The 13462-nt window shown below is 33.9% G+C and overlaps 3 protein-coding genes across 3 annotated transcripts; all 3 read right to left on the reverse strand.

The window, feature by feature from the left end:
• Positions 1–1306: 1306 nt before the first annotated feature.
• Positions 1307–5186, reverse strand: LOAG_04513 (hypothetical protein). Its single transcript, XM_020446620.1, has 9 exons — positions 5117–5186; positions 4778–4882; positions 4373–4572; positions 4141–4265; positions 3649–3769; positions 3296–3560; positions 2678–2943; positions 2350–2492; positions 1307–1905 (listed from the first exon to the last, which is right to left on the reverse strand). Exons 1-9 carry the CDS (start codon positions 5167–5169, stop codon positions 1720–1722), a joined length of 1464 nt encoding a protein of 487 aa, XP_020303067.1. The 5' UTR covers positions 5170–5186; the 3' UTR covers positions 1307–1719.
• Positions 5187–7304: 2118 nt separating this feature from the next.
• Positions 7305–8501, reverse strand: LOAG_04514 (hypothetical protein; the record flags this gene model as incomplete). The annotated part of the gene is made up of 4 exons (XM_003140051.1): positions 7305–7379; positions 7447–7581; positions 7949–8024; positions 8362–8501. The coding sequence occupies 4 exons, from the start codon at positions 8499–8501 to the stop codon at positions 7305–7307; spliced, it is 426 nt and encodes a 141-aa protein (XP_003140099.1).
• A 526-nt stretch (positions 8502–9027) lies between these two features.
• LOAG_04515 (ceramide glucosyltransferase) lies at positions 9028–12158 on the reverse strand (the record flags this gene model as incomplete). The annotated part of the gene is made up of 10 exons (XM_003140052.1): positions 9028–9219; positions 9318–9516; positions 9732–9818; positions 10074–10252; positions 10398–10510; positions 10620–10721; positions 10872–11010; positions 11297–11429; positions 11635–11763; positions 12091–12158. The coding sequence occupies 10 exons, from the start codon at positions 12156–12158 to the stop codon at positions 9028–9030; spliced, it is 1341 nt and encodes a 446-aa protein (XP_003140100.1).
• Between the last annotated feature and the right edge of the window lie 1304 nt (positions 12159–13462).

Genomic DNA, 13462 nt, shown 5'->3' on the forward strand with positions numbered 1-13462 from the left:
ATTGGGAAATTAAACTTGCCTACTGTCCCACTCTTTTGCAATCTACCTCGACGTTTTATCTAATTAAAACTTTTCTCTGTATAGGTTAACTCCTAACTTTACCCTGAACTGAAGGGTACAAAATACATTCAAAATTAAAAAATTAGTGGTTGTAAGCAATCGTAAGGATTTATGATGTCTTAAAAATTTAAGATTCGAAAGAGATTTCATTGCAAAAGAATCGTTTTGTGCAGTTCAGAGGAATAAATGAAGAAAAATGATTCTTTAAGATATTATTTCAAATTTCTATTTTCATATTCCAATGAAGCAAACATTATGTAAATTGTTGCAGAGAATAAATGACACTCACATTCTTATTCAAAAGTTTTCGGCAAATTCTGATCGTAAAGCAACTTAGAAAAGGAATTCAGAGAAGAAAGCGCAATTTTGATAACTCGAATTTAAAAACCGTTATTCAGTAAAACCGTTCCCACAACTCTAACATAAAATTAGTTCCTATTGTTGCGCAATTCAACGGTTAGAATGAGACTGGTATTTGGAATTGTGATCTAAAATTGTTCCATCCAATACATCTTCACAAAGAGATAACTTCGCAAGGAAGTTATAATAAAAAAAGAATCCGAAATTTTCTAATGCTTCGAATTTTGATAAGCTTCAGCATATTAGTAGCGATCAATTTCCGTTGTAGAAAACTCTCATATTTCTAATCACTTGTTTTGAGATCAAACTTAGTGTTCAGCTTCTTTATCATATTTACCAGCTTCTTCAGAGTTGTGGCAATTTTCATCGGAAATATGTATTACAAATGACGATCCCCAGCTTTGGGTTCAAATCGTTTTCGAAATAGAAAACAGCCTACAGAGTTCTCCTGTTAATTCAGGCTAATTTCAGAAAAGAAAACCAAATCTCATATATTTTTTCTGAATTTATGTATAACTCAAATTCGACAAACGAGTGCTCCCACAAACTCGAAGCATCTTTTTTTCTATGGCGAACTTCAGCTCGAAAGCGAAAATACACGATTGGAAATCCTCAACGTCTGAATTCAAAAATCTTGATTCCTACTGCTTATATTTTCACAATCTAAGCTTCTGGAACTCCTAGTCACATTTTTTTTTTTTTGCTTTTGATGAGCTGCATTGGTGAAATAGCAGGATGGCTTTTTATTTATTACGCAGCTCTGCGCTGTAATCAAAATATATTGTTATTGTTCTGAATTATTTTTTCGGGTTATTATAATTTGTAGTTCTACAAGGTCGGAGAGATCTTCCACGGTATGAGCCAAAGTGAATGATGCAACAAAAAAAAGGTTATAAAAATAAATTTAAGAACTGTAACATCAAAATAAAACACATCATAATACGAGACCAACGATCAAAATGAGGCATATGAACTTAAGGTATAATGAAATTAAGAGAAACAAGAGAGAGAGCAGCCGCTGTACTTCTCATGTAAATTGTATTTATAGATAATGACACTGTACAACTTACTCCCCCGCTAACAAAGCCATACAAAGTGAGGATGAACAGATACTGCAAATGATTTCAAGAAAGTCGGAAAGGTTTGAAAAACAAATAAAAAGAAATATTTCAAAGTTCAGAAGTCTGAAGAAACTTTTTTCAAGACAACGAAGAGAAAATACAAAACAAAGAAGTAGAAAAACAGAACAATAACGACTGGAAACAAATCTCCGTTTTACCAATGTTATTAGATTTCGGATTAAGAATCAACTGCAGCATTTTCAACATCGCCACTAGCTTTAGTCTTTTTTGGTTTCCGTTGTGCTTCGTCCTCAGCTGATCTTTTTAATTTTTTACGTACCAAATTGCTAACATCGTCAATAGGCATTCCTCCTACCGATGATTTCAGTGAGATGTCCCCTTCATCACCTGCGAAAATACTTTCCTAAAACGTATTGTAAATTAGATCATATTTGGCCAAAATATAAGCACCTGCAAAAGTGAAAGAATTTGTTTGAAAGAGAAAGAAAAGAAAAATATGAAAGTAAGAAAATCCCTTTTTACTGATGAAGAAAAATGAAAAGACGATGAAAAGAGAATGGATAGAAGTGAAAAAAACTGGTTAAATATTCAAGTAAAATTAGATCTATTTTACTTGAATATTTAACCAGTTCAAATGAACAAAGTAATTTGCTTTTTCAAACAGATCGTTAAATAATAAACAAAAAGTAAAGCATTTGTACATGCAGCTAAGTTCAATGATAGTTTTAATCCAGCACAACTTCACAACAAAACGTATCTTTAAAATGGCCCCCAAGCCAACAAGGATTTTCTTATTTATTCGGTTAAAAACTAAGAGTTCTGCTGAGTGGTCTTGAATGGGACTCACTTTTGTTAAACTCCTCTCACTTTCCAAAGAATCGTCGATTTTTGTTTGAATTTCGGGCAACAGAGGTTTGAGTTCATAAACTTCCTTTTTAATTTTCTCTGCTTCTCCCTGACTTGCATTCGCTAGTTGTGATTCGAGTTCCGCTGGAATATGTAGAAAATACATTTACTTCCACGGTTTAGATAAAGTCTATATCGGATACAAAATCTCTCCGTAAAAAGCAACTTCTATTTCAATGTATAATTTCTGCATTGTAATGTGATCAATTTAAACAGACGAGAAAGTAAAAAAAGTGAATAAAAAATGCTTCAGGCGAAACTCAACTCACTCAGTCTCGCTTCCAAAATTTCTTTTGACTTTCCAAAAACTTTAGCTGCATTTCCAAAATCTTTGGCAAGGTTGTGAGTTCGTCCTTTTACAAAATAAGCCTGCGCAACACGCCGATCGATTTCACCGAAAATGCTTTTCGTAAGTAAGATACATGCGTCAATATCATCAACTGCCTGTTTGTAATTCTCTGCATCAGTTGAGCAATCAGCGAGATCCAGAAGAACTTCCACTTTCTTTTCCTTCCAACCCTCTTCTTCCAGATGCCTAAAGATTATGAATATTCAATTCAGACTCTAAAATTTAAGTTACAAAATTGAAACAAGGTGACTATGAATTCTAAACTACTTCAAAACCATTCACACATTATGAGTGATTCTATCCAATGACTTTCTCCAAGATATCGAATCAAATGTAAGTTGAAAGAACTCCCTCCCATGTCCACATTTTACACAAACTAACAGATCTAGGCTCGGTAATATAGCAATACGGACGCTGCCTGAATCATTTAAAAGGAAACTTCAAAATCTGAAACGAGCTTACAACAGTGCAATTATATTTAGAATACGAAAATTAAAATGACTTTGAATTTTAACCTGTGTTAAAATAAAACACTCACTTATCACAAATGGTTCGCGCAACTTCTAAATTCTCCCACGCTAACTGCAGATATTCAACATCTTCAGCATTACTGGATTCATCTTTGCTGTTGTTCTCTTCCGAAATCCCATCCTTACCACCTTCATCTAGTTTATCGTCCTCTTTTTCGTCTTCAACTCCATCATTTCCTTCCTTCTTTTCGTCCTCCATATTTTCATCTCTTTCTCCTTCAGTATTGCTTCTTTTTTCTTTATGACCCATCGTTTCATCTTCATCTTCCTTATCTACAGTGCTTCTATTAATAGCAATGGACCAACAGTATAATTCAAATACTTTTTTTAAAGGAAAAATTATTAGTAAAATAACCTTTACCAGTTTTGACTACATAGTCTCCCTTGGTCTGCTCTTTCTCCGTGCTACTTCTATCCCCTTCCATAGTCACATCTGCTTCATTCTTGACAGCATCAACATCAGCCCTCTTTTCTTCACTTTCCTTAAAAATTTAATTCATACCTTCCTTAAAAAAATCATTTTAAATTAAAATAACAAAATAGTTGCTTCACCAAAATTCATATTTTGGTTAAACACTAAGATCAATCACAAAGGATTTCAAAGGATTAGTTACGAAATGATCGATGTTTCAAAAGGTCACAATTTTCTGGCATATTTTGTATACGCAAATTCCAATTATTCAAAAGATGTTTCACACGTAGCAAACTAGGAGATTTTCAAAAACCGAATTAATGAGGAAACAGTTTAAGTTCTATTAGACTTCCTTCTTTTTTGTACAGCAGGTATGTCTGGTTTATAATCGTCTTCTTCGTCTTTAACTTCGTAAACAATTGCACACCCATAAAAACTTGCCTCTTTATTGTTCTCCAGCATACCGGAAGAATCAACCCGACAGCAGGCAATCTTTTCCTCCAGGGCTTCGGCATTCTCTTCCCAAGCATTTTCAACCCTCTCTACAGTTTCAGCCCTTTCTTCTTCTAAACAAAGAATCAGTTTCAGTTCCCATTGAACCAAAAAAAAAAGAAAAAACTGAAAAGAAATCAAAAGTGGAAATTTTTAAAGAGAAAAAAAAATGAAAAATGACCAGTAAGTGATTGCACTTCCTCGATATCATCATCCTTATCGTTGGTCCGCTTCTTGCATACTTCTTCACCGGTAGCTGTAATACCTTGCAGAGCATTTGAAAAGACACCATCCTCCAGTCTGGCCAATTCAAGCAAAGTCTTGCCATAATACAGATGAGGTTCAAATGTTGGGATAGTAAAATATCCATAAATATTGACACTGAAACTCTGAAGGGATACTGCCTCCTATTTTATCATATATCCCACAGTCCGTCATTTGATGGTAGTTATTAGAAATGATCTCAAATAGGAAAAAAATTGAATTAAATCTAGATAGTACGATCCTAAATCAATTCAATACAATTCATTTCTGCTTCGGTCCGAGCATATTTCAATCTTTCATGTGAACTTTGAATAAAGCCTACGAAAGCTCAGCAGCTTCGCTCAGTTTTGTTTCAGCTTCTTTAAATCTCCCCGATATATATGCTTGTTTTCCTTCCGCCAAAAGCATTTGGAATTTCAGAACACCCCTGAAATTGGATGGTTGCATCATATTTCAGCCATCGAACAACTTGAAAAAAATCTAATATAACAATCGTTGTTGCCAAAATATACCACGAAGTATTTTAACCAAAATACAAAAAAACAAGAAAAGAAAACGCTTCAGAGTTAAACTTTCCAAATTTCACTTAACCCTTAAAAAGGATTTGAAGTACAATTTAAGCAATGGAAAGGTAAACTTTTCGGTAGAATGATTAACCTACCCCTCGTCCACCTTTTTATCGACAAATTCATCGTCCCTCGAAGTGGGTGTCATCGTTCGTGTTTCCTGAAGATATAGACCCATAAATAACACGCTTAGTTGTACGTGCTTCACGTTCGCCTAACACCTAGCACATACCAACCTCTACCCTCCCTCTCTCCGTGCGGTTATATTCGCGCTCTAAGTCTATTTCACAGCCTCACGGCCACTGTTATTTATCGATTCTTGTTCCGGAAGGTTTGAGAGTCAGGTAGCCAAAAGCGAAGACTCCTTTGGATCAGTGGATATGGCATGAGAAAGACAATAGTGAGGGAAGAGTCTGCTTGGACACTGCCTTTTGATTCCTGGTGTTCCAGAAACTGTAGTACTTCCACCTTATTAAGGCGGATTTTTAAGAACATATAGTAGTAAAAGTTTGGTGTCGTTTCCACTGCAAGTCTATCTTCGGGTAGTACTCTTGACATAAATAAGATCTTTTGGGTAGTTATCTCTGCTGTAGCCTCTTTTTGAGCTCTGCACTTACTTGATTTCAGAATGATTCACATTATCAGTCTTCTAAGATTAAAGAGAACCAAAAAAGGAAAAAAACAGCCAAATAAGCAACATATAAAAGTTCTGGGAAATATTTAATCCTTACAAGTGTTAACAATGTCAATAATCATCCGGTTATCACTATTATATTATAGTTCAAATGATATTAGTCTACTTTTATTTCATTTTCGATACGTTTTGTTCTGATCACGAGATTGAGACATTCTGATCAATAAATAAAATTGTGTTATTTTGATAACGTTTATTATCATATTTTTGTTATCCGTCTTCAGATTTACGATTCTAATGACAACTTATTAGTATTTGATCTTTTTATGGTTTTAGGATATTACAGGGAGGCTTCCATTTGATAAATTATAAGGCACTTTATGGTAGTTCAGTGTATTTATATTTGTACTGCACTAATTTCTGGCAATTTAGATTCTGATTTTAATAAATCAAAATATTTCTCTTTTTGTTAATAAGGATGTTTAAATTTTCAATTAAACGTGTTTAAAGTGGAAGTATCATACACGATATCATCAAATCGTGTATCATACACGATATCATTCAAAGTGATCATACACGATATCATCGATGACTGTAAAAGGTAGAGTGATTTTGAATTTGAAAAGGAAGCCAAATGAAAAGGGTGGTATATCTGACATATCATTTGTTTCGAATGATTTTCCTGCAAAATGGCAACAAAATCATCCAAAATGTTTTATCTTTAAATGGGAAAATAGTTTCCACTCTTGTCGATGTCCTTCGATGAGGAATGCTCGGATTTATTCTGAAACTTAGCAAATGAATAAAGAAGTTCAAAAACTTCTAAGTAATAAAAATTTCAATGGTTAACTTTAATTCTTTAAAACTTGATGCCTTAAATGCGCATCTTCTTGAGTGGAGTAACCTTAAACTAATTTTACGTAATGATTCTCAGCTCCTGGCATTGCAAAATGGAAATATTTATTCCGTGTTCCCGCTTGAATTCCCAAACATACTTTTTTTTTCGAAAATGTCATTTATCATTTGTATTTGTGTGGCAATAAACTCACTTGTACTTCCGCTGATTCAAATTTGTCGTCTACAAATCTCCCTATCATACACGATATCATCGATGGCTGTAAAAGGTTTTTTTAAAAAAAATGTTTTCTAGTTAAAATCCAAAAGTATCAAATGAAGTTGGGAAAGATTCCGGCTATTTCATGCAATAGATTTTCCGTGCTTGGGAACTGATTATTGGGAAATTTTCATAGTATTTGTTCAGTTTTTAATATGACTTTTTTTGATTTAAGAATTCAAGCCTTCCAGTCTTGGTTGATGGCCCGGCGTTATACTAATATTCATTCCACAAAATGCATACACTTCTTTTTGCTCGTCTGCTACTTGCCTGAAAATCATCAGATGTAAACTGAAATGAAACCTAAATACGCTTCATTGTTTTCTCATCCATATTAAATTTCGAAATCGGTTTAAAAATTGCTTGTGTAGCTAGAACTTTCTCACATCTGTCTCATTTCTCGATGAGCTGACAAACTTGTTATGAATGAAGTGACAACTTGTGGATGAGATCGTTTTCACCTAAACTGAACTAACACTTATGTATTTCCTAAGAAGTAAATCTTAATCTGCTGTAGAGCAAAACAGTGCGGATACTATTGAGTGTCCTTAATTGGTGCTGCCGAAAATGGGATAATAACATTAGTAATAGCAGCAGACTTAAAAGCCCTCTAGAAACTGAAATTGAAATGAAAGTTTCAATTCATTGCAAGATTGTGGCTTCATGTTAATACATACAGGTAGGGTTTGGCCTGAAGAAGGTTCTGCAGGACTTCTTCGACTTTTTGGTTCTGGAATCTTTTTCCTATTTTCAGTGCTAAGCGGTGGTGGCCGGCTTCCTGGGTTCCGGATTTGTACATAAGTTGCAGATGACTGGAAATTCAAGAATTGACAAAATAGAAGGAACTACTTTATGAGCTCAATTCATGTCCCGTTGAAGCTGGCATAGATTTTAAAATTGTAATGGATATGCAATGCTTGAAAGTAGACCCTTGAAAGATTTTTAAAATTGTTTGCATCCAGGAGTTCCATTCCCTAGTTGTTTTATTTTAATGACTAGCTCAAGTTTAGCTCAATTTAGCTCAATTTAGCTCAATTTTTAGCTCAAGTTTGAAATTTTAGTAGTTACAGTGCATGTCTACTATAATTTTAAAATCTTAGACGGATTCTTCATTCAAATTTTCTGCTAGTGGAAGTTGGAATTTGAAAATTAGAAAGTATAAGCTTTACTGCACCATACTTCTATTAGTGGTTTCTGTGAATTTTGTTTCTGTGAGCCCTTGTTATCCAGTACATCACGTGTTGTAATTTTCCACCTGCATTTTTAAATCTTCAAACCCAGTCTTACAATGACCAAAATTTTCAAGAAAGGAAAATCGCTGTCAATTTCTATGTTAAAAAGTGTTTTTACCCTCCGTTTAGACTGATCATTTTGATGCATCTCTCTATTCCAAGTCGTATCGTATGACCTCACCCACGCCCCTGGAAATCCCTCCCTCCCTCCCCCCCCCCCCCCGCCTGGGAATAAGATCATATAGTACGACTTTTTTCCGATGTTTATCATCCATTGTCAGCTTTATGGAAGTTTATTTCGACATAATCCCAGGTAGTTTGGGATAATGTTTACTGTTGTTTCTGAGTTTTATTTCGTACCTTCTGCGTTCATTTGGAAAAATGGATGATATTTCAGGTTTTCCTTTGAATGAGTATTTGACGACAATCTCAACCTCAGCATTCAATTCCGTTGCAAGGATTTCTGCTTCATTCCGAAACCTTTCAAAAATTCGTTGCATTTGGTTATTAATTACACGCAGTCCTTTGATTGTAGCAATGAGCATTAAATCAAATATACTTACTTTTTATTCCTATCTCCAGCACCAACAATTTGCATAATTTTTATGCACTTTCAGTTTAGAATTCGATGCTTTAGGAAAATTCGATAAAGTTGTTAAAATGAATTTCAGAAGTTATTAGGCGACAAAGTTCGTCCAAAAAGTTTTGGCACTGCAAAAAATATATGCGAAATAAAAAGGGGAAAATTTTAACATCACGAAAGCTTAAAGGATATGTTTAGACGGGAAATAAAATGATGAGTGGACAAAAATAATACGCAATTAGAGCGGAAAGATGACGACATATCGGAAATCGGAAAAATGCTAAGTAATGATCATTGATGAAAACAATAATAATTATAACCTGATGAAAAAAATTCGAAAGCTACAAAGAACGCAAAAAACAATTATTCATATACTTACTAAAGTTGCCCGCATATTGGTGAATAGAAATACTGCAAAATCCAAGCAATAAAGTTCTCAAATCTCAACAACTATTCAATTTTCTGGGTGAACGTGTTGGTTGCGCGATACGTCCACCCCAATAAAGCCGGAAATTGCCTTTCCGCCATTTGATGTTTGGGTTAACCAGCGCACGACACCAAGTTGGGAAGGATAGTACTTCACGATACAGCCAAACAAACAAGAACTGTGCAAAAGAAAATGGCAGCGGTCCATTCTAAAACATCAGAGCATAGTTTAGTACAGATTGAGGGAGTGAAGCAAGATATATGTAATGTCATGATTCAAGAATGTAAGGAAATCTGTAAAACGGACCTCAATAAGGTGGATCAAAGTGTAGTCGCAGGAAATCCAATAAATAAGATGGAAAATAAAATAATAAAAGATGTAAGTTGGTGAGGACGGGAGTAGAATCGAAACAGCACAACATCCAAATATGCCGGACAGAAAACAGTCTTGCAAAGGTTCCAATATTATCGTATGAGGCAGCATTGCTATACGTAATTTTATCCACCTGGAAATAAATCACTACAGAAACGGCTTTAAATGCTACCAGATAATTGTAACTAAGGAGTTCATTCACTTCGAAAATCTAAAAATGATCAGTAGGCATTTCGCGGCTTATTAAAGTTGCGAATGATATAAGAGATTAAGACTACAAAGATGCGAAGTTCAGAATCATTTATATTATAATTTAGACAGGCCTGATCAAAAAAACCTAACACGAACCTGCATATACGTTCATGAAAAGTGTTTGGATCGGGTCTTGCAGTGTTTTGCATGGCAGGTAGACTAGAAATGGCAATTTTCCATCCTCTTAAAGATTACAAATTCTTAATGCCCCAATTAAGAATTACATGAAAGTTAATATTTCATGTTTTGGAATTAAATTTATCAGTAAACTGAAGTTGCTAGACACAATGCATTACTGTGGTTTATCCCTCTAGCAAAGGTTACCAAATCAAATATTTTATAAATAAACATGACGCGGCCATTTGCCCCATCTATCGTTATATCGATAGTAATGATAATGTGATTCAACTCCCAAAATCAAAATTAAGAAATACGCGCCTTTTCGTAAATGCAACACCGAAGAAGTAATCCTCTGCAAGATAATCACTGAAGTTTTCCATACCACCAGCATCCTCCAGAGCGCATTTCCTCATTAGTGACGACATTCCCGTAGAACAAATAAAACGCAAACAATTACCAGCTAAATAGATACGTGCATGTCCCGTACCGAAATATACCTGAAATGTTTGAGAAATAATTATCATACAATCTAAATTCATAGTTTACTTTTCCTTGTTCAAAAGAAGAATACAGTTTGTGATGCACGTTTAAGGAACAGTGCAAGAGGTTGTAAGCCAAACAATGGCAGGAATTCAACTTTACCTGCTCAAGGTTAGCTCCAAAACCAGATCTATCAGCACAAAAAGGCATCTGTGTAACTAGTGCTACATCATTTGTCATAGCGTTCACCATATCCATCAGAGCATCCTCACGCACTAGAAAGAAAATAATGCAACTCGTTCCTCAATTTAATTTTTTATGTAATCACAAATTTCTAATTTATTTCGATATTTAAAATAATAAAAACTTAACAAAAAAACTTACTATAAATTCCACTGTCGCTGACCAAAATTAATGGATATTTCGAAGCACGATATGCAGGTACCATATTGTCAATCTTCGGATTCAACCCAACATTGCCACCGCCTAAGAAAAAACCAAAATCCAAAATTTTTTAAATATGATTTAAAAAATTGACGTGAATATAATCAAGAAAGATTAAGTGTTAAGCTAGAAAAAAAGTTAGTACTGGAAAAATTTTTTTTTCGTTGAGTAATTACGAAATATATAACATACCACAGAAACTTTTAAATAAAAATGAAATGAACTTAACACAAAAGAGGCGTGCATCAATATATGGATATTTCATCATTAGAGCCTCAACAACTTTTTGAGAAGGATCACTCGCATCGTGCAAACAGAATAGTAATTCATACTGAAAACAAAATGAGTTCCATGACTTTTACTTATCCTTTCTCTCGGAATGTAACACAGTTTTAAAAATCTATATCTTGAGAAGCTCAAAATTCAAAGTCTGCAGGAATAACTAACAGTCTAATTGCATGCGAAAATACAGAAATTATTTACGTCTAGATTACACAATGAAATAACATTATGGAACTGGAATTCTTGATCACAGAAACTACGACATTTATCCTATTTAAATATTCTATGTTTATGACCCAAACATAAACTTGATACCATTTAGAGGAACAACTTACACAGTGATATTTTAACTTGAAAAAACTTTCGAGATTAAAAAATAAATTTTCATCAGTGCCAACTAACGGCTTGATAATAGACACTCCAGCTGTATCACTCCTCATGGTAATCGGTCGATGCAAACGATACTTTCTACAATGGAACAAAAACAGATATTCAAAAAGAAATTTCTCCTCAAAGCATTCTTCATTTTCATTTATAAAAAAATCATTTACACAATTGATTGAAAAATGTTTGTGAAGATATGAAAGCATTTTGATTTATTTTAAAAACATAATCGCGTTCAGGCAGAAGATTTGGAAATGGAAATAATATAAAAAGCAAGTAAGAAATATACGCATATGATATTGCGATGATATGAACGATGTACAAGCCACAGAGAAACAGGGATATGCTGATAGCAAATGGGAATGCACAGCTTGAGATGAAACTGACGAATGTAAGTGTTATCTGCATTTGAGGCCATCTGAAATACAATCAAAATGCATTCGTTTGTTTTTATCAATTACACAGACAAAAACTGATATAAGAAACTAATGCGTGACAAAATGCATAGGGATTAGTTCATCCAGTTTTAAATATGCTAATTTAAATGAACGGAAAGCAGTTCTTTGCGCTCACAAAATAAATTACCATTATTGGATGTCCGCTCATTTACAAAGCAAATGATCCAGATAAGGAAAAATTTTGGACAAATATACTGACTCCTGAAGTCTTACTCTCAATAAGTATTCCACCACGGAAGACTAATAAAGGGTCAAGAAAAAATAAGCAACTATAGGTCAAGTCGAACCGACAGTAAACGAGGCGAAGAGTAAACGAGGAGTAAACGAGACGAAACGGATTACCACCAAATACCATTATGCACCATAGTTCCCAATAAATACCTTCATAAAGCTTCAGTTCAATTTTTCTTTCTCTTGCAATTACAAGTTCTCTGTAATGTCACCAGCAAACTAATTAAATTTTTAATGATCACAATCGATAACCTTCTGCTTTACGTGAAAGCGATTCATCCGCATCACAACACGGATGAGAACATTTGTCCAATGTCACATAAAGTAACTCTAATCGTTTTTAACTAACACATAACTAACACAATGCGACTGGATGACTTCATCTTCAGGTTTAACGGCACGGATGGAAGGAAGAGATAATAGTGAAAAAATGTCAGTATTCAATGTTTTCGGCACAAACCAAAATAAGCTTAGAAGGCATAAACAATATCAATGATCTTTTATTGAATAATTGGCATTGAGGTGCACATATGCAAAATATGCAATAGGCAACGCAACTCTCGCTGTATAAAAGTATATAACTTCGCAAGGTACACAAACATACAAATAACAGCAGTTCGAATATCATGAATAGAATAAAAAGATAGAGGCATGTATCAGTGCAATCCACGGCTCCATATTAGTCGACAAAAATTTTTTAAAAAATACAAGCAGTCAATTTGTAAACAGTGGATAAAACTTATTCTTTACCATAAAATATAAATTAAAATGTAAAAGATGATAAAAAGTGAAAAACCGTGAAAACCAAAGCGTGACCACATATGCAAAATATATAGTTCAAGAGAAAAACCACAAATGCTATCATTCATTTTGAAAAAACTTCATTCCTGGCAACTTTATCATTTCCAAAACTGCAAAAGCATACGAAAGGAACTTCGAGAAAGCAACCAGAATGAATCCATCCTAATAATGATCTAATTCTATCAATTTCAACCATACCGTCGACACGCCTAACATAGAAAATGACAAATGAAACTAAATATTTCGTTTGTTGAAAGGATAATGCGCGACTTTACTTATAATTTACGAAAAATTTCAAATTTTCGAAGGTTCCTAAAAATAATGGATAGTAAACTTCAGTTATGCAGAACAATAACAGTAAAACAAAATATGTCTATATACGATTAAATGCAGGACATTAAGAAAAAAAGGTGATAGGGACAACTCTCGTCCACAAATATCATTATTATTTCTGAACTCGTTCTGTCGACTGCCGGTTTTACTGTAATTTTCAAAAATTTTTCCTCTTATTGCAATTTTCCTCACAGCCTTTCTTAATTCTTTAAATGTAAGAATAAACTATGTTCTCAAACCACAGTTTTCTTCACATCCACAAAGGAAATAACATGAAAACCTGCAACACTAGAA

This window comes from Loa loa (assembly GCF_000183805.2).
Source record: "Loa loa unplaced genomic scaffold supercont3.56, whole genome shotgun sequence".
Lineage (NCBI taxonomy): Eukaryota > Metazoa > Nematoda > Chromadorea > Rhabditida > Onchocercidae > Loa > Loa loa.